The following is a 19,463-nucleotide window of genomic DNA, read 5'->3' on the forward strand; positions in this document are numbered from 1 at the left end:
TGTACAGAAATTAAAACCAAAGAAACAATTAACAGTTTATAAAACATACACAACAATCCCCCTCCCCCCAACCAACCAAATCATGAATCAGGAACTGAAAATAAAATTTTTCTCTGTCCTTTCTGAGGTATCTGATATTGGAGATGTCATTAGTAGGGAGAAGATGGGGGATGGATTAGCATTTTTGAATAAGCAGTTCTTATTCATTCCCAAAAAAGCTTCTGGAAGACATAGATAAGAACACCCTTATTTGAAGAAGTTTGGTCTAACTATATCAAAGAAGCTTGTACCTATTGAACAAGAATTGTCTTTGCAGTTCTTTTAGTTGATGAGTAGCTAATTGAAATAAGGAAGAAGTGATCCTTACCAAGTGGGCACAATTGTCAGTACAAGTGGAAAAGAGTCAGTTACGTGAGATGGGTGACTGTACAAACTGAATAAGTAAATAACACAGTGCTTCAGTGTTTCAGAAGGTGTTTCTGTGCTTTAAAGAAGAAACACATGAAGAAAGATTTCACCCATAACTTGTAGAAGAAATTGAAATTAAAAATAGTCAAAATAATAAAAATGGACAAAATTGACACTCAGGGAAATGTACAGTATATAAAAAGGCAAGAAACTGAGCTCCTTGAAGCAAGAAATTTCTTTTTTTGAAACATCTTTTTTTAATTTTAACAACAAAGACAACAAATAAAACCATCTTTCAATTTTACAGTATGTCAGTCAGTGGTGGGATTCAATTTTGTTTACTACCGGTTCTGTGGGCGTGGCTTGGTGGGCGTGGCAGGGGAAGGATACTGCAAAATCCCATTCCTTCCCCACCCCACTAACCTGCTTTCCAGCTCCGTTCTCCTGTGCAGGGTAAAAAGAAGACCCAGCCAATCAACTGGGACTCGGGAGGCAGAGAATAGATAGGGACAGGGACAGTCAGAGATGATATTCCGAACTACTCAAAATTTCCACTACCGGTGCTCCAAACTACTCAAAATTTTCACTACCAGTTCTCCAGAACTGGTCAGAACCTGCTGAAAACCACCTCTGGTGTCAGTTGGATAATATATCTTGTGCGCATAATAATATTATTGTACATTTCTTACTTGATTATATTTATAAACCATTCTAAGCAACATTTTATATCATATTATTCAATTATTATATTATTATTTACATTATAATTGTTATCTTTTAGAAGCATATCTCATTCTTGCTAAATTTTAATTCATTCTCTTACTCATTCAAGATTAATCAATTATAGTATATTATTACTATTACCACATATTTCAGTTTCTTATTCTTCTATCTAAACATTCATAAAATAAATCTCAAATCTTATAATATTCTTTTTCCTCCTGTTCTCTAATTGCCATTGTTAATCTCATTTTCACACGTTCCATTATTTTCTTAATTGTTTCCTCCTCTGTCAGAATTTTCTCATTTTTCCAATTTTGTGCAAATACAATTCTAGCTGTTGTTAATACATTAATAATAAAATATGCTGATTTTCCGGTTTGTCGGCTTTGCGAGCGGTAGGGATTCGCGAAGTTGCGCGATCCCTGCCGCGCTAGCCGTTTTTGGGGTTCCGACCCGAAAGGGTGCGGAGCAAGGCTGCCCTGCAGGGGCAGCTGAAGGTAGGGGGGATCTGGGAAAGGGTTTGGGGGTGCTGCAGACCCCCTCCCTAGCCGGCAGAACCTCCTTTTACCAAGACAGTGCAGCGGCGGTCCGTAATGGCCGCCACAAAGAAGCCGGCAGCTGGGCAAGTATGCGCTGGAGGAAGAGGAGAAAGTTTTTAAAAGTGAAAGTCTTCTTGGTCGACCCAGGACTCTAAGATATATTTAATTTAATTCCTGAAAATGATGGCTTTTTGGATGATTCTTTCCACAAGAGGAAATAAGCGGCAATTCTGAGGTGCTGAAAGGAAAGTTTACTCTCCCCCCCCGACGGAATTAATAAATGGATATTGAGAAACCTGTTTTTTTTTTTCAGGTAAAACTAGCTTTTTGGGATAAGTCGGAAGGGAGAGGACAAAAAATATATTTATCTGGTTGGATTTTGTTGGAGGAGATGCCTTAAGGATTTGAAAACAGAAATAAAATCTTAATAAGGCTTCAAAATACAGATTTGAACTTTCTTTTTTCCTTTGTCTGATACTACCCCTGGAAGAGAAAGGGGGAATTTTGGCTTGGCTTGGATTGATTGAGGATTGTGGACTCTGGGATTGTCTTGTTTTTCTTTTGGAATATTTTGGTTGGTGTGAGAAGAAAGAGGGAAAAAGAAAAGAAAAGATCTATAATGGCTTTTTCTTTTGAGGAACTGAGGGATGAATATGAGCAAACAAAAGCAGCCTGTAAAGATGGTATGGAAAAAGCTTTTCTTTTTTAAAAAATGGCGTTGGTTAACTATGAACAGACAATACAGATGGAAGCTGAAGAACAACAAGAAGAAGATGAAGACGCCATCTTCAATGAATCCCAAAATTCATCTAAGAAAGAAGGAAGGAAGAAAGCGAGGAAAATGAAGGACTTAAGATCTAAAAAAACATTTAAGAAAGAGAAAAATATGATGCAAAATAAATACAATGATAGCAAACAAGAGAAAAAGGGAATACAACAGAGAAGGGATGCCGGCAAGACAGAGGTTAGAAGAAGGGGGGGGTAGGAAGATTTGGTGGGGGAAGAAAGAAAGGGGAAAGGCGGAGAAAAGCCACAAAGTTTTAAAATTAGATGGGAAAAGAGGAATCCTTTTTAGGGATAATGGGTAAAGCATAATTTTTTTTAAAAAAGATTCTGCAAGGTACACAAGATGGTACTGTAACATTTGTATTAGAAATAGAAAATTAGAATGGCTTAAGAGTTAATAAGAAATTAAAATGTTGAAATGTTTAATAATGATTGATTTTTAAAATGTAATAAAATATTGAAGGGAAAGGCAATGAGAATGTTATAAGATTTATTATTTAGATTTATTATTTAACTACGTATTTAGGAGGATATTATGTATTTAAACATTTTTGATTTTTTACTCTGTTTTTATTGTTACTAAAAGTAAAAATTAGTAGATAGAATGTACCAAGCAGAATCAAATTGGGTATTAGGTGTTATTTTAATTTTAAATGTTAATTTAATTAATTTAGGGAGAGGATAGAAAGGCATCATACTCTGATTAGTGATTTCAGGAGAAATTCTTTTTTTTTTCATTATAAGGAATGAGATAGAGGGATAATAAAGGATGGGCAAAAGATACAAATATAATGATTTAAATTAAGATGGATTGAATAAGATAGAATTATGAAGAGTGAAATGTATGGAGAAGTTTATATAGAAGATACAGAATGGTAAATAAAATAAGTAATGATCTGTAAGATGAGCATGAATATAATTAAAGCCCATATAAAGAGAGGTACCTGGGGCCAAGTTACTTTACTAAAAGATTTTTTATATGTATGTTTGTGTCTGTTTATGTCTTTGAGAGTATTGGTGAAACCTTGTAGAAACATAGAAAGAGAGTGATGATAATCAAGTCAGAAAGAAATAGATGAAATAATATAGAAATGTATTGTATAAGATAAGGTTTTATCTGACTTGTTAAATCTATAATGGAAAAAGGTTCAAATATGTAATGGTTGATGATGATTTGTTTGTTTTTTGAAATTAATAAAACTTGCTTAAAAAAATAATAATAATAAAATATGCTATCTCTCTGTTATAATTCACAATAAAATAATTCATAATAAAAATATATCTGGTTTTAAATCTATGTGTTGTTTTACCATTTTTTCCAACCTCGTGTGTATTCTAGTCCAGTATCTTTTAGCTTCAATGTATGTTCACCACATATGGTAATATGATCCAGGTATCTGATGACATTTCCAATATTTCACCAATTTGTCTTTAAACATCTTTGCTAATCTTGCTGGGAGTAAGTGCCACCTGTAAAATATCTTATACAAATTCTCTTTATAAGCCACTGACATTGTTAATTTATAATTTCTTGTCCATAGTTTCTGCCATTTATCTAAATCTATCCCATATCCAAAAAAATTTCCCCATGCAATCATTGTTTCTTTAACTTCTTGTTCTTCTAATTTCACTCCCAATAAATAACCATATAATGTTTTAATCATCCTCTCTTCAGTGCCTACATTGATTTTGTCTAGTTCAGTCAGTTCTTTATAAAACCCATCCATCTTACTATCTTTTTCATATCTTGAACATGAATATGAATATTTGCAAATATGAATACCAATCTATATATATCCCTTGTTCATCTAATTCTTGCTTTGTTTTGAGTTCACCCTTTTCATTTAAAATTTCCTCATATCTAATAATATATTCCATTTTAAAAACATTTGGATATGCAAATGCCTCTATTGTTGATAACCAGACTGGTACTCCCTTATTTTCTCCCATATTATTAATAAAGCGTCCCTGATATAATGTCTCCAGAAATATCCATGTGCCTTACTTTTACTATACCATAAAAATGCATGCCACCCCAATTGCAAATCATGACTTTCCAATGTTAACAGTCTAACATTTTTTAATACAATCCATTCTTTTATCCATAACAATATTATTGCTTGATAATATAATTCCCAATTGGATAATCCAAAACCTGCTCTCATTCTTGTGTCTTGCAACAATTTTATCTTAATTCTTGTCTTCTTTCCTTGCCAAATTTTCAGCATCATTTATTTAAGTCCTCAAAATATTTTGTCTTCAATTTTATTGGAATCGTCTGGAATAAATATAGTATTTTTGGCAATATGTTCATTTTAATTTTCGTGATTCTCCCTGTTAAGGATAGTTGTAAGCTTTCCCATTTTTCCAAATCTGTTGCTATTTGTTGTTTCAGTCTGTAATAATTATCCTCTTTAAGAGTTCCACATTTTTCTGTCATTTGTATCCCTAAATATTTCACTTTCCTTTTGTGATCTGGATATTTAATTTGTCCATTAGTATTTTATTTTGTTTTTCTCTCATATTCACTAGAATCTTAGTTTTTTCCTTATTTATTTTCAGTCCTGCAACCTCTCCATATTCCTCTATTTTTTCTATTAACTTAGGGCTTGTTTCCAACGATTCTTCCAGTATTAAAACCAGATCATCTGCAAATGCTTGTAGTTTATACTCCTCCTTTTTTATTTTCATTCCCTTTATTTCTTCATTTTTCCTAATATTTCTGTTCAATACTTCCAAGGTTAATACAAATAATAGTGGCAACAGCGGACATCCTTGTCTAGTTCCTTTTTTGGATATTAATATTATCGGTCAAAATTTATCATTACTCTTGCTATTTGCTTATTGTATATCACCTCAATTGCTTTAATGAATCTATCTCCAAATCCCATCTCCTCTAATTGCGGAAGCATAAATTGTCAATTAACATTGTCAAAAGCTTTCTGTGCATCTAAGAAAACCAATGCCATTTGTTTCTCTGAATGAGCTTCATAGTATTCCAATGTGTTCAATATTATCCTCATATTATTTGTTTATTTCTCTCTTAGGTAAGAATCCATTTTGATCTGAGTGTATAAAGTGGTTCAAATATCTTTTAAGTATTTCTGCTATTATTGAAGCAAATATTTTATAGTCAGCATTTAACAGGGATGTTGGTCTATAATTTTTAATTTGTTGTACGTCAGTGTCTTCCTTTGGTATGAGTAAAACAAATGCCTCTGTCCATGAATCAGAAACTTTGTTTTTTGTCAATACTTCATTCATTACTTCAAGCATTATAGTACAAATTGGTTCCTGTAATGTCTTGTAAAATTCTGCTGGTAGCCCATCTGGGCCCGGGGCTTTTCCAGTATTTTGCCTGTTCATTGCTTCTGTCAATTCCATCATTATTATTCTCTCTTATAACAGGTATAACAGGTATTTTTTGTAATTCTGCCTCTCTCAAGTATTGCTGAATTTTCCCTTCTACAACTGTCTCTTGCTCATATAATTTCTCATAGTATTTCTGCACTATTTTTTCTTATCTTCACTTCCATAACGTTCCATTTTCATTGGTTAATTGTGCTATTCTTTTCAATTCTCTCTTTTTTCAATTTGTATGCTAGCCTGGCTTATTGGCATTTTCAAAAAAGTTCTGTTTTAGCTCTCCTAATTTTTTGTGCCAATTCTTCTTTTTCTTTTTGTAAAAGGTTTATTGGGTTTTTACAAAACGTAATAACAAATAAAACATCTTTTTTTGAGAACAGCATGATTCCAGGTTATCACATCTCCAAACAGACATAATCTCAATTACATATCCATCTTATATATTCAGTTTCATATCTTATCACCATTTTATCAAATTCTCCATAATTTTTATCTTCCCTTACTTTCCTTAACCTTCTTTTATAATTATCTCATTTCTTTCTAATTCAATTACATTTCTTTTCCTAAATTTCTATATCTTTCTATTCATTATACTTGTACTTTTGTCTGTCCTGTTTACAATTTCATATATTATTTTCCATCATCATCCCGAAAGAGAGAGGGAAAAAGATAATTCCCTCCCCTTCCAGGCATTAAAAAGCAAGATTCCCCCTATAATTGCCAAATAGAGTGTGGCACTTTTAAATCTTATAATTATTGTCATTTCAAATCTCATTAAACATTTTAATTTATACATTATACAATTATAACATTCAGTTTCTAATATCTATTTTATATCATATAGCTCTCATCAACCGAATTCCACTTGGTACTTTCCCGCAGAAATACACACAAGATTCTAAAAAATAGAGAAAAATATATATAAAAATAGTAAACAAAATAGTTATTCTATTCAAATTCTCCCTAACAACTGGTATTGATTTCATAATAAATCTTTCACATTTCTTTTCAATTGTGTTTTATAAGTCTTTAAGAACAATTAAAATATTTCCATTCCTTCTTCTTATTTCAGCTTCTTTTACCTTTATTCCCTTTCTCTCGTTATTACATTTAATTATTAGTAAGCATACCATTACATAACAATACCAGTTTTACCTTGTAATTTAATCACCTGTTTCATTTCTAGCTCATTACTATTTCTACTACAGCAACACTATCTTTTGTACCCTTGCAGAATTCTCACTTTTGATTTGATTTAACCATTATCTCTGTGTCTTTTAAATAAGCTAATACTTTTAATATTTGTACGTTTCCCCTGTTTCTTTATTTCCTGTTTTTGTCCCTTATAACTTCTTTTCCTTTTTATCTTTCCCCCCTTTTTCTCACCCCCTTTTTGTCCCCCCCTCTCTCTAATTCTCCCTTCTGTAATTCTCTTTTCTGTTTCTTCTTACTGTTGTGTTTATTTTTCAAACTATTCTTTTTTTTAATTGTTTCCTCAAATCTTAAATTTTTAACTCCTTTTCCCCCTTTTTTCCATTTTACCCCACATTGCATTATTTGACCATTAAAGATGGCTTCTTCTTTGTCCAACCCTTCTTCTTGCTCTTCAAGCATTTTTTGTTGGTTGTTTTTTTTTGATAGTTCAAAATCTCCATTTCTAAGAATTGAAATACGAAGCCAAAAGATCCTCCTCCCTCTTGTGCCTCTTCTTTCATTTTTTTAAGTTCCATTTTTAATTCCTCAAGGAGTACTGCCATTTTAAACACTTTTAAACAACCACCCGACTGACTTTAATTAAAAATCCAACACCCAAAATTCTAAAATTCACCAAGTAATCCAAAACTGTTTCTTCTTAGTTCTTTCTTCAACTTTTCCTTTCTGAGGATTCTGTTGTCTTTTAATAAAGTTTCAGTTACAATGTATCCTTTGGAAGTCTTTTTAAAGTTTCACTGTTAATCCCTTTTATTTCCAGGTGGCACTCTCTGATTCTTTCCAAGTTCCACCCTTTTTCTTCCACTCTTCTCCTTTTAAGGGCTTTAGAGTATCCAGAACATTTTTATTTTCCTTTTGACACTTTAATTTCAGCTTAAAATTGCCTGTTAGTGTCAAAATAAATTATCACAAATTCCTTACTTAGATTTCTTCTTTTTAACATTCAAAGCCGATTGTAACTGTCACTTTAAAAATCTTATTTTAGGGATAACACCCTTAATACTTTTAATTCCAGGGTACCTTGGTTAGATGTTGTCTCTGCTTAGCCCGGTCTGTCAAGCTCTCCCTTTTGTCTTCTTCCTGCTCAATTTGTCCGGTCGGGTTTTTCTTTGAGGTGGCCATTTCTGACCACTGCTGCAACTGCCTTCAGGAAAGGGAGTAATGGCCAGCCAAGGAGGAGAGATGCGGCTCCCCTCAACTCAGCTAGCAGTCTCCCCCTTCTTTGCCACCTCTACGTGGTGGCTTCAGCCCCAAATCCAAAGGATCAGGGCGCTCCAGCGGCGAGCACGGATCGAAACCGTGCACGATCGCGGATTTCAGTCCATCGCCGAAGAAGCCCAAACTGGAAGTCTGCCAATTCTTCTTTTTCCATTAATCCCATTTTGTGTTTGATTATATCCATTTGATTTTTATGCTGTGGGTTCCATTGTAATTCCTTTTCCAATTTCTTATAGTCTTCTTCTAAAATCTGTTGTGTTTGTCTTTTTTAATATTCCTTCTTCTTGTATAAGTTATTGTCATGCCTCTGGCATAGGCCTTCATAGTATCCCATACATTTTGTAGTGAAGTTTCTTCCTTTTTTTTTTTTTTTTTTAAAGAGAGTCAATTCTTTCCCCATGTTATTAATGAATTCTTTTTCTTTCAGAATTGAATTATTCAAAGTCCATCTTGATCTTTTCCTTTGACTCTTCCATTTGACCCATATTGGATTATGGTCCATCCAAGTACTTGTTTCAATATTAACTTCTTGTATGTTTGAGATCAAATCAGTTGACATCCAAATCATATCTATTCTTGACCATGATAAATGTCTATTGGAGTAAAATGTATATTGTCTATTCTTACTGTTCAGTTCTCCATATATCTTTAATGTTCAATTCCTCAGCCATCTGAAAGAAAGATTTCAGCAATGTCTTTCTATTTTTTTTATTCACTTTCTGTGTTTTATAGTCCAATCCTGTGTCTACAATAGCATTCAAATCTCCAAGAATGCATATCTTGTCGTATTCCAATTCAGTTATATTATTATGTAATTTCTTGTAGAATTCATCTAAAGCAAGAAATTTCTAATTATACTTTGGAATCAGAAAATGAGATTGAATAGAACAGATTTGATTCTCATAATTTCTTTTTAGTTTATCCCATGTGTGTTTATGTGTTTTCGTAGATTTTCACGGGTACAGGTATGTAGGTCTAGATGTGTTTGGGTCTTTTCCCATGTAAGATTAAGAGTATCTTGGTGACGTTTCGGCGAGGTCCCACTCGCCATCCTCAGGCTGGTGCTTTCGGCTTCGTGCCAGTGCAAGCAGTGTGTGATCGGAGCTGCCGTCTCTCTATAAATACTTGTGGTGGGCGCTGGTGTGCTGGGCTGGTTGGCTGCGCTCCTGCCTCTTGATTGTTTGATGGAGTTGATGTTGGTATAATGGGCTGTGTGATGGCCTTGTGAGTTTTGTTGTGGAGATATCCTGGATCTTGTGCTGTAATCTCTGGGTCGTTTGTTTTGTAGTGATCTTTTTTCCATTAGCCTCTTGTGTTTTAACAGCTTGGGTAATGGGTTGTGTGATGGGCTTGCGAGTTCTTTTGTTGTGGTATCCTGGGTCCTGCGTTGTAATCTCCTGGGTCGTTTGTGTTTTGATCTCTTTTCCATTAGCCTCCTGTGTAGTAACGGCTTGGGTATTGGGTTGTGTGATGACCTTGTGAGACTTATTGCTGTGGTATCCTTGGTCTTGTGCTGTGATATCCTGGGTCGTTTGCTGTGTTGCAACTTCTTGAGTTCTTGTGGTTTAATTTCCTGCGTTTTCTGATGTGATATCCTGAGCGGGTGGCTGTGATGTAGCATTCTGGGTTTTAGTCTGGCTTCGAGTTTGGGGTCTGGGTCTGTGTTCTTGGTGTGTGTCAGCATGTTTGGTTTTGGGGTCGGGGGTGCGACAGCTGGCGAAGCAGCCGTGGTCTGTTTTCTGGATGGTGGTTGTCCTTCGTTTATAGGATGGGCTTGGGCCTGGATCTGATGAGGGGGATTGGCGGTGGTGTCCCGTGTTGTTTTGGGTCTGGTGTTGGTTTTCGTGGCTGGGACTCGTTTGTTGGTGAGGGCTAGCTTCCAGATGTCTGGTAGGCGGGAGGTATCATCCCGTCTATTCATGTTATGGGGGTGTTTCTCTGTCTCGATGGCTTCCCTGATTATTTTCTTGCTGGAGTGTTCAGTGTTAATATCCAACAATGTGGGTACAGTATACATCTCACCAAACTATCCATGTCTGGTTTATTTATCTGCTCAGATGAACAAATAGCTAATATATACTAACATATGTTTATTGATGTTATTATTTCATAAATCAAAGGTCCTGGTTAAAGTGCAAAGCAAATACGTTTGTTAGCAAACACCTGGGACAACTGCCTAAGTATTATTCAGTACTTATGGTATTATTCAATACCATAATTATTCAAAAACTAGCTGCACACTTTTCTTTTTAAAACAAACTTTTTAGAGGTAAAATATATGGTTAAGATATACTCCTTTGTCCTGTGTTTCAAAATTCACTAGTAAATTTAGTTGAGTCACCATGGGCAAATAGGCGGCGATATAAATTCAATAAATAAATAAATAAAATACTTGTGTATTTTATATTTGATTTCAAGCAGAAATACATATATTGATTCCCCAAAAGAGGAAATGAAAATCATTTAGCGCTAAGAAGAGGTACTTAACAGAACAGTTGATCCCCTTGTTTCATTTATTATCCAATGAAAGTAGTTATTATTTAAACAAACATTTCTGGAAATCTATATGCTGTACACTAATTTGCATATGATGCAATCTTTAAGATGGGGATCTGTGGTTAAAGGACTGAAGTTCAAGGAATCTAAGAGTTGTGGTGCAGATGGAACTAAGAACCCAAGTACATTTGCTGATAATTAAATGGAAGGATTCAGTGAAACAAGCTGTCCTTGGGACATTCATGTTATCTGCAATATATTTTGCATGTAAAGATTTAGATAACTAATCTCTGATTATTGGCCAGGCTAATTGAGTCTTGGGAATTAGAGACCAAAACATTTTGGCAAGTATCAAGGTACCTACATCTGAATACAGTTACGTTTTATGCCATAACCAGTGTAACTCTTTCAAATGTATTCTTTAATATATTTTTCCTGTGATTTTTTTTCTTAGACAATCTATTTCATCTTGATTCATCATCATTCCAAGATAGTGGCATCTCTGAGGTTCTCTGCTAATGTTAACATGGTACAGAAGATTTAAAATTAGGTAAGTCCTGATGTTCATATAGATTAACATCAATATGTGTCAGCAGTTTCTCCTTTTACATTTTAACGTTTTTGTTGGTGTTTTCTTTCAGCTGATGTTCACAAGAAAAAGAGTCACGTGATGTATGAAGGCAAACATATACACTTTTCTGAGGTTGACAATAAGCCGTTGTGCTCCTACAGCCCCAAACTGTGTAAGCAGAGGCGATTAAATGGCTACGCCTTCTGTATCAGGCATGTCCTGGAGGATAAGACTGCCCCTTTCAAGCAATGTGAATATGTGGCGAAGTACAATAGCCAACGCTGCACCAACCCCATCCCTAAATCTGAGGACCGTAGGTAAGTGATAGCAGCAAAACTAAAACAGAGTATCAACAAAATAAGTAAATAATGGAAGCTATATAAATCTGTGAATAATCAGTGATATTAATGAGAGGCCACTTGTGAAATTGATGAATGTATTTATTTACTTACAGGACATATACGGCCGCCTATCTCACAAAGGGACTCTATAGGCAACTTACTATGATCTATAAAACATAGTGGAAAAAAAGTAAAGGTGTCCTTCTCCACAAGGGTCAGTCCAAACATTATCTTAGCTGAAACCCACCCCTCTTCCTATCCCAAAACTTGATTATAACAGCTTCCATTTTAGCTGGAGGAGTAGAATAAGGGGAATCTGTTGGAAAAATAGTTGAATATCACAAAATTACACAATGGGTCATCAGAAAGGTCTTCTCTCTAAACACTCAACCTTTTAAAATATGTATTTCACTGTTTTTTAATAACAAAAATAGAGAAAAACACAAAAATAATGGTGGTATGTTGTCAGTAAGAAGGAAAGAAGAACATGAAAAGTGCTATAACATGAAAGTGAAATATTACAAAAAATAATGTCATAATAAACAGAATTCTATATATAATTTTCTAATGAAGATATTATTCAGGATATATTTCTGATACATTTATACAACTATCTTTTTTAATCTACTGTATTTTGTACAAATCAGTCCCATATTTCATTATACTTATTGATACATAGTCTATGTCTAGGCAGTCTGCTAATAAGTGGCAAGTACAATCAGGTCTTCAATCATTAAGAAAAATGAGCCACGAATTTCTCTTCCCAATGCTGTAATTTCAGTAATTTATATTCCCCGATTGTCAAATTCCAAGTATTAGGTATGTAGTTTAAGAGAATAGTATCCTCTGAGTTTTTAAGGTTTTGTCTCACAATCATATTTATGTAATCCCCTACTTTCTCCCTAAACTTGGTAAGTATAGGATACTGTAAAACATGTTTTAAAGAGGCTTATCTCCAACAAAACACTGTTTTTGACAGTCCTTTTCTATATAAATAATAGTGGAGTCTGATCAATTATAGAACAGAATAGAATGACAGAATTGGAAGGGATCTTGTAGGTCTTCTAGTCCAACCCCCTGCCTACACTACTTCAGACAAATTGTTATCTAACATATTTTTAAAGGCTTCTTAGGGAATTTAAAATGGTGGGAGGCTGCAACCCAGTATTTTTCTTTTGCAGCCTTTTTCTGAATGGGCAAGTTCCCTATGACTGTCATTTTATGAGTATAAATACAATGTGCTATAATATTTTTAAGAGTACCTATATGGCTTCTTGGACTTCTGCTTCTGTTATATTTTTCTGTTATATGAACCATTCATTTTTCCTGTTTTAAAAGTTATTTGCTTATCTAGTGGCTTGTTAGTTGTTAGTTCTCCAGTATGCTGACGAGAGAATCCAAAGATTGGGTTAACTCCGCCTTTCTGCCCAGAGACTGAGTCCTTTTTGTAGCCATGCCTCTGTTGACTGTGTCACAGTTTTGACTCTTAGCCCCAGAGTTTCTGCAAGAGCATTTAGCAAGAGCTCCACAGAGCAAAAATGCAGAGTTAAATTCTTTGGATTCTCTTGAAAGCTGGATTCACGACCTGATCGCAAACAGCAAACAGAAGGCTTCCCCAGCTCAGCCGGCATAGCCAGCTCAGTGAATCGGCTGGCTCCTCTGGTCCAACCAGCAGAGCCACCACAACGAATCGGCTGGCTATCCCAGTCCAACCGGCACAGCCGCCGCAACAATCATCTGTTTTCCCAGACAAACTGTACAGCAGCTGCAACGACTCAATGGGCTTCCCCGGTCCTACCGCCACGGCCGCCACAATGACTCAGCTGGCTACTCCGGTCCAACCAGCATAGCTGCTGCGACAGATTGGCTAGCTTCCTGGTCTTACTAGCACAGCTGCCACAACGATTAAGCTGGCTCCCCTGGTCCAACCAGCATAGCTGCTGTAGCAATGTGTCTGGTGACCTCGGTCTTTTCAGCACAGCCACCATCTTCCAGCTCATTCAAACAGAGCCAACATTTGGTGCGCTTTTCAGCAGACATCCTGGCGCCTGCTCAGCAGGGCACTGGAAATCCTTCAACAGAGCGCGGGGTGGGGGGGGAGGACAGAGAAACAAAGGATGGAAGATACTGCTGCTTCAGAGAGCCATGAGGTGACTCACATGAGTGGAGATGACCAGGTGACCCTGTACAGCCCCAGATTACCCAGAAGGTCCCCTTAGTAGGCAATGGAAGAATAGCTGAATAAGGGCAAAAGCCCTGCATTCCAGAAAAGCCTCTAAGGCTGAGGAAAGGGACGCCCAGAGGCGTCAAAGAGCCCTGGAGAAAGAGATCTCCAAAGCTGAGGCAAGCTGAGAGACGGAGACGGGCAGATTTCCCTGGGGGAGACCCTATCATTTCCCACTCATTGCAAACTGATCCAGCCAGGAAGCAAGAGACTCTGAGCTCCCAGACTCTGTCGCCAGATGGTGCCAGAGAACAATCCCCACAGTTACCATTTATAAAAGGCAGCAATGAGGATCCCTTTGCTCCACAGTCAAATAGACTGCCAGCCATTGGGAGCCTATTTAAAAGAAGAGGAACCCTGCCCCAGAGGCCATGTTTACTCCCACAGCGGCGGGGCTCCACCCAGGGGAGAACCAAGGACCTGAAATTTCTGAGCAGATGAAACTTCTGATCTCAGAAGCCATAAAGTAGGGGGTTGCTGCAAAGAAGCCAAACTCCCTCTGTGGCATCAGACTCCTGCCTAGATCATAGTCAACACCTGGCACCCCAAGTTCAAAGACTTTAGGGAATCTAAGAGAGCTTTAGGGAATCTAACTCACACACTTCATCCCTACAAAGTAGGGAATGGCTCTCAGGAGACAAAGACCAAAGAGAACTAATATTCTCAAGAGGATGAAGGATTGGCTCCTGACCCCCTAGCTTTCACAGAGCTATTTCACCCGGCCCTCTTTAAACCCCTCCTGTATAAAGCCAAAACCACAGCTCACATGGGAGCTGAGCCAAGTACGTCAGAACCAGCATTGGGTTTACCAGACCCAAGTGAACTGCTCTTTTCAGAGCCAACAACGGAGAATGAGAGATCCCCTCGCCCAAATTATTCCAGGACATGGTCCAGAGGCAATGGGTCCAACTAGGAACATACCCCAATCCAAGTGAGAGTGACAAAAGATATTACAATGTAGTTACAGACCTCACTGAGGTGCTACAACTACCAATGGTAGATGGACTTGTGACAGCCTTAACATCCTCTACATTCCTCTCAAGACACAGTGGACACTTTGAAAACAGAGGACAGAAGGGCAGAGCTGACCCTTCACAGGGCACATTAGGTGGTGGCCTAGGCTGTCAAGGCAACGACTGCCTCTTTTTTCAACAGAGTCTCCTTACTCTGGCTTCACCAGACGCAAGCGAGAGCTCTGCGTGATGATCAACGTTTCCACCAGGACATCAACAAGCTAATCTTTGGCTGGGGCATCCATTTTCAATCACAGATGGTATAGGGGCAGTGGTCGCAGGAAGATCTAGCAAACAACATCAACTGGCTGGAACTCAGGGCAATCCATCTGGCCCTCAGATGGTTCCAGGGCAAGGTCTCTGGCCATCACGTTCTCATTCTGACACAATGTAGCCACTAAGATTCACATTAACTGCCAAGGGGGCACCCACTCCAGGGGTCTCATGCAGGAGGCAGAGCAATTGGGTCTCTGGGCAGAGAAGCATCTTCTCTCCATCAGAGCGGAACACATCTCGGGGACAATGAATGTACAGGCGTACTGACTCAGCAGGACCACAGTCAGCCACTCAGAGTGGTGCCTGCATCCAGAACTGTTCAGGGAACTGTCAGAACGGTTCAGGACCCTGATCCTGGATCTGTTTGCAGCCCCATTAAACAGCCAGCTGCCGAGGTTTTACTCCAGATTTACAACACCAGGGGCAGAGGGGACCAATGTACTCTGCATTCTGTGGCCTCAAGGACTCTCTATGCCTTTCCCTCACTTGATCCCAGTGGTAATCAGGAAGGTGCTAGTGGAGAAGGCAGAGGTATTACTTCTGGCTTCCCACTGGCCCAGACAGCCATAGTTTGCAGATCAGGTCAGTCTGTCCGTATCCAGGCTCTGGAGGATTCCACAGGACAGAATATCCCTCAGTCAGGAAGCCCTATTCCACCCAGAACCACAATGGCTCCAACTGACCGTCTGGCATTTGAGTGGAGAGTTTTGAGACAGGGCAAGTTTTCTACCAAGGTAATCTGTACAATCCAGGCCTCTAGGAGGCCGTCAACTAACAAAATCTATGACTCGACTTGGAAGGCCTTTTGCAGCTGGTGCTCCAAAGGCAACATTGATCCCATCTCTGTATCAGTGGGCCAGATCCTGGAATTCCTTCAGTATGGGCTAGACAAGGGACTATCCCCTAACACCATATGCAGGCAGGTGATAGCTCTGTCATCGGTGTTGACATGTGGGGATCTGTGCATCATCCTATTGTGCGCAGCTTCATTAAAGGAGCAACCAACTTAAACCTGCAACCTGGTACACAGGTATCCCACCTGGAACCTACCCAAGGTCCTGCAGGCACTCTCCTTGGCACCTTTCGAGCCATTACGGGCAGCCAGCCTATGCTTCCTCATCAGCAAGGTAGCTTTCCTCGTGGCTATTACCTTGGCCAGATGAATTTCGGAGCTGGTGGCCTTCTCCATAAGGAAGGACCTGTGTGTATTCCATTCAAACAGGGTGGTTCTGCACCTGAATCCCTCCTTTCTCCCCAAGGTGGTCCACAGGCACAGGAAATCATATTACCAGACTTCTGTCCGGGCCCAACCCATGCCCTGGAAAAGAAGTGGCACACCTTGGATTGTCAGGAGGGCCCTCTGCACTTACATCAAAAGAACAGCTCCTTTCAGGAAAATAGAGTCTCTGTTCGTGTCCTTCCAGCCTTCTCTGCTGTGTAGCAAGGTTACGGCATGACTGTGGGTTGGTGGATACGGGTATGAATCGCCAAAGCATATGAGCTTCATACTTTTCTGCTGCCCCGGCAAGTGACAGTACTCTACCAGGAGTGCGGCCATGACAGCTGCAGGGGTGACACAGGCCTCTATCGAGGATATCTGTAGGGCAGCAACTTGCTTCTCACTGTCCCCATTCATCAGACACTACAAGCTGGACATCTTCGCTTCTGCTGAAGCGGCCTTCGGCAGATGGGTTCTCCACAAGGTGCACACAGACCTGGAGACTCGAGACTCAGACCACGGCCTACCCTTAGGACAAACCAGCTTTGGTATGTCCCATTCTTTGGATTCTCTCATCAGCACACTGGAGAAGGGGTGTTGGTCTTATCTGATGCGCTTCTCCTTTGGTGTGCTGAGAGAGAGTCCAATCCCACCCTGGCGACCATCTGGTCCAGAGTCCAGGAGTGGACAAGATCAGTCAACCGCTATGCCTTCATCAAAACTGGGACACAGTCAAGGGAGGCATAGCTACAAAGTTTAAAAGGACCCAGTCTCTAGGCAGAAAGGCAGAGTTAACCCATTCTTTGGATTCTCTCTCAGCACACTGAGAAGGAGCGTAACAGGTAATACCAGCACCCCTTCTTCTTTCAAATGGCTAAATATATTGATAATGATGAAATATGACTTTAAATAATGCATATTTTCCAAAAATATAAACATTTCTTGACTTCCCTCAAAGGGAAGGTGCACCTTAAATTCTAACTCAATAATATTTGACGTATTGTATGTACATATACAGCAGCAAACAGTGGAATAATAGGATTAATAGATCAATAAATTAATGATGGACAACTTAATTTGTTCCCTGCTACAACATGAGCAATATAATGGTCTCTTTTTCAAGATACACACAGTCCTCTAATGGTTGACGTGTTCACTGTTGATATGAACATGATTATAAAATAACATTGTGAGCAGTCCTTGCAGATACAACCTTTGCTTGTTTGTAAAGCAAAGGAAAGTTGAAGTAAGATCATAAGCACAATTGCAGTTTCACTTAATTCCTGATTCAACTTGTCAATTCCAGTTGTGGTCATTAAATTGGGACCACCTGTAAATGGATAGCACTGAACCATTCTAGTTCTTCAGTGGAGTGCAGATAGGTTAGATCTTAAAATGGATAGTGCAACTGTTCTGATCCTCTCTTATCTCTTCTCTTAAGTTCTTGTATTTTGCTTTTTTGTGGCCTGCAAGCCTCAATAAGTTATCTCTAAAAGGATAAAAATAAAAAGAGGGGTCAAAGAAGTTAAAATCAAATGCTTTAACTTGTTTATCAGTATATACGTAAGATAGATTTTTGTATAGATCTGGTTTCTCTTCCAACAAACAACAAAATTTCCTCTGCCATTTTAACAGACGATAATTACTGCAAGTGGGAGAAGTGTGAACCAGAAAGATTTTGCACCAGTTCCACTAAACCTTATTTTTTATGTTGTTATCATGTGTGTATATTTCTAAGCAGCCAGCCATTCTCTTAATGGTATTCAAAATAATATGTGCCTTTAATTCTGTGTAAGTAGTAAATAATCTGAGACTTATCCTATACATGTTTGCATATACTTGCATTACAAATATTTTCTGGCAGCAGCAGCAGTGGAGCTTATGACCTTGATGAAGTTTGAGATGCACTTGGCAGTATGTCCTTGTAGCAGGCAGCAGTGTTTGGTAATGGCGGATTGATTGACTTAAAAAAAAATGCTCCCAAACTTCACAAAACTGCCTAGCTGGCTGCCTGCTGCCCATGGCCCATGTGTTGAGCAGGCCTGATACAGACACATTATGGCAGCTGAATGTCTTCTCCAAGGCCTTCATGGCTTTCAATAGCACCAAGTGCTATTATGCAATATATTCATGGACTATTGGTAGTTACCGTATATACTCGAGTATAAGTCAACCCGAATATAAGCCGAGGCACCTAATTTTACACAAAAAAACTGGGAAAACTTATTGACTCGAGTATAAGCCGAGGGTGGGAAATGCAGCAGCTACTGGTAAATTTCAAAAATAAAAATAATTAATTTGGGAAACGATCTCACTATCATGAAAGGTTTAATTGATTCACTAACCCAAAAGAAGAAGATGATGATGACAGCGGGAGGCAGGAGTCACTCTCTTCCCCTCCCTCGGAGGCCCCCTGAGTCAGGAGTCACTACCGCCGGCGCGGCCCCAGTCCCGCTGCCTCAGGAAGGGAAAGGCAAAGCGCTTTTTGCCTTTCCCTTCCCGGCTGAGCTGTTGGGAGTCGCTGCTGCCAGAGGCCGCGACTCCACACCATTTTTTTTCAGAGGGAATCTGACTCGAGTATAAGCCGAGGGGAATTTTTTCAGCACAAAAAATGGGCTGAAAAACTAGGCTTATACTCGAGTATATACAGTACTCCTAAAATGAAAATCTATGCACCACTTCAGTAGTTTCACTTTCAGTTCTAAGGATGATTTCTGTACCTATTGTGCTTTATTTTTTCTTTATATTTAATTTTATGGATTTTGTTCATTTGATTTTCATTGCAAGGTTGCACATCCTCTGTGCTTTCAGCTATCAGTAGTGTCATCAACTGAAGGTTTGAACCTACTTTTGAGTACAATTAGGGAATTGCAGTTGATAAAAATTCAGCTGTTATGATAGTGGCTGAAGCTGATAGCTTGGAACACAGCATGCTGATCCTATTCAAATTGTATATGGTATTAGAGAGCCTGGGGACCCAAGTGTATTGAGACAATAGCATGGTTGTGTTATTTGCTGCATTGGTTGGTTTTTATCTTGCCTGTTATATATGTTATTTATTAGTTTGTTAT

The 19,463-nt window shown here is 38.3% G+C and overlaps 1 protein-coding gene across 1 annotated transcript in view; it reads left to right on the plus strand.

Annotated features, from left to right (window-relative positions):
- Positions 1 to 19,463, plus strand: part of INO80D (INO80 complex subunit D) — a 46,621-nt gene that overhangs the window by 6,799 nt on the left and 20,359 nt on the right. Inside the window, exons 2-3 of the mRNA XM_026673203.2 lie at positions 11,203 to 11,298; positions 11,390 to 11,636. Of these exons, the coding sequence (XP_026528988.1) occupies positions 11,419 to 11,636 (218 nt within the window). The 5' untranslated portion in view covers positions 11,203 to 11,298; positions 11,390 to 11,418. The remainder of the gene's footprint in view (positions 1 to 11,202; positions 11,299 to 11,389; positions 11,637 to 19,463) is intronic.

The sequence above is a fragment of the Notechis scutatus genome, chromosome 1, assembly GCF_049901735.1.
Source record: "Notechis scutatus isolate UNSWTSFEM ecotype Mainland chromosome 1, rNotScu1.2, whole genome shotgun sequence".
In the NCBI taxonomy this organism is placed as follows: Eukaryota; Metazoa; Chordata; class Lepidosauria; order Squamata; family Elapidae; genus Notechis; species Notechis scutatus.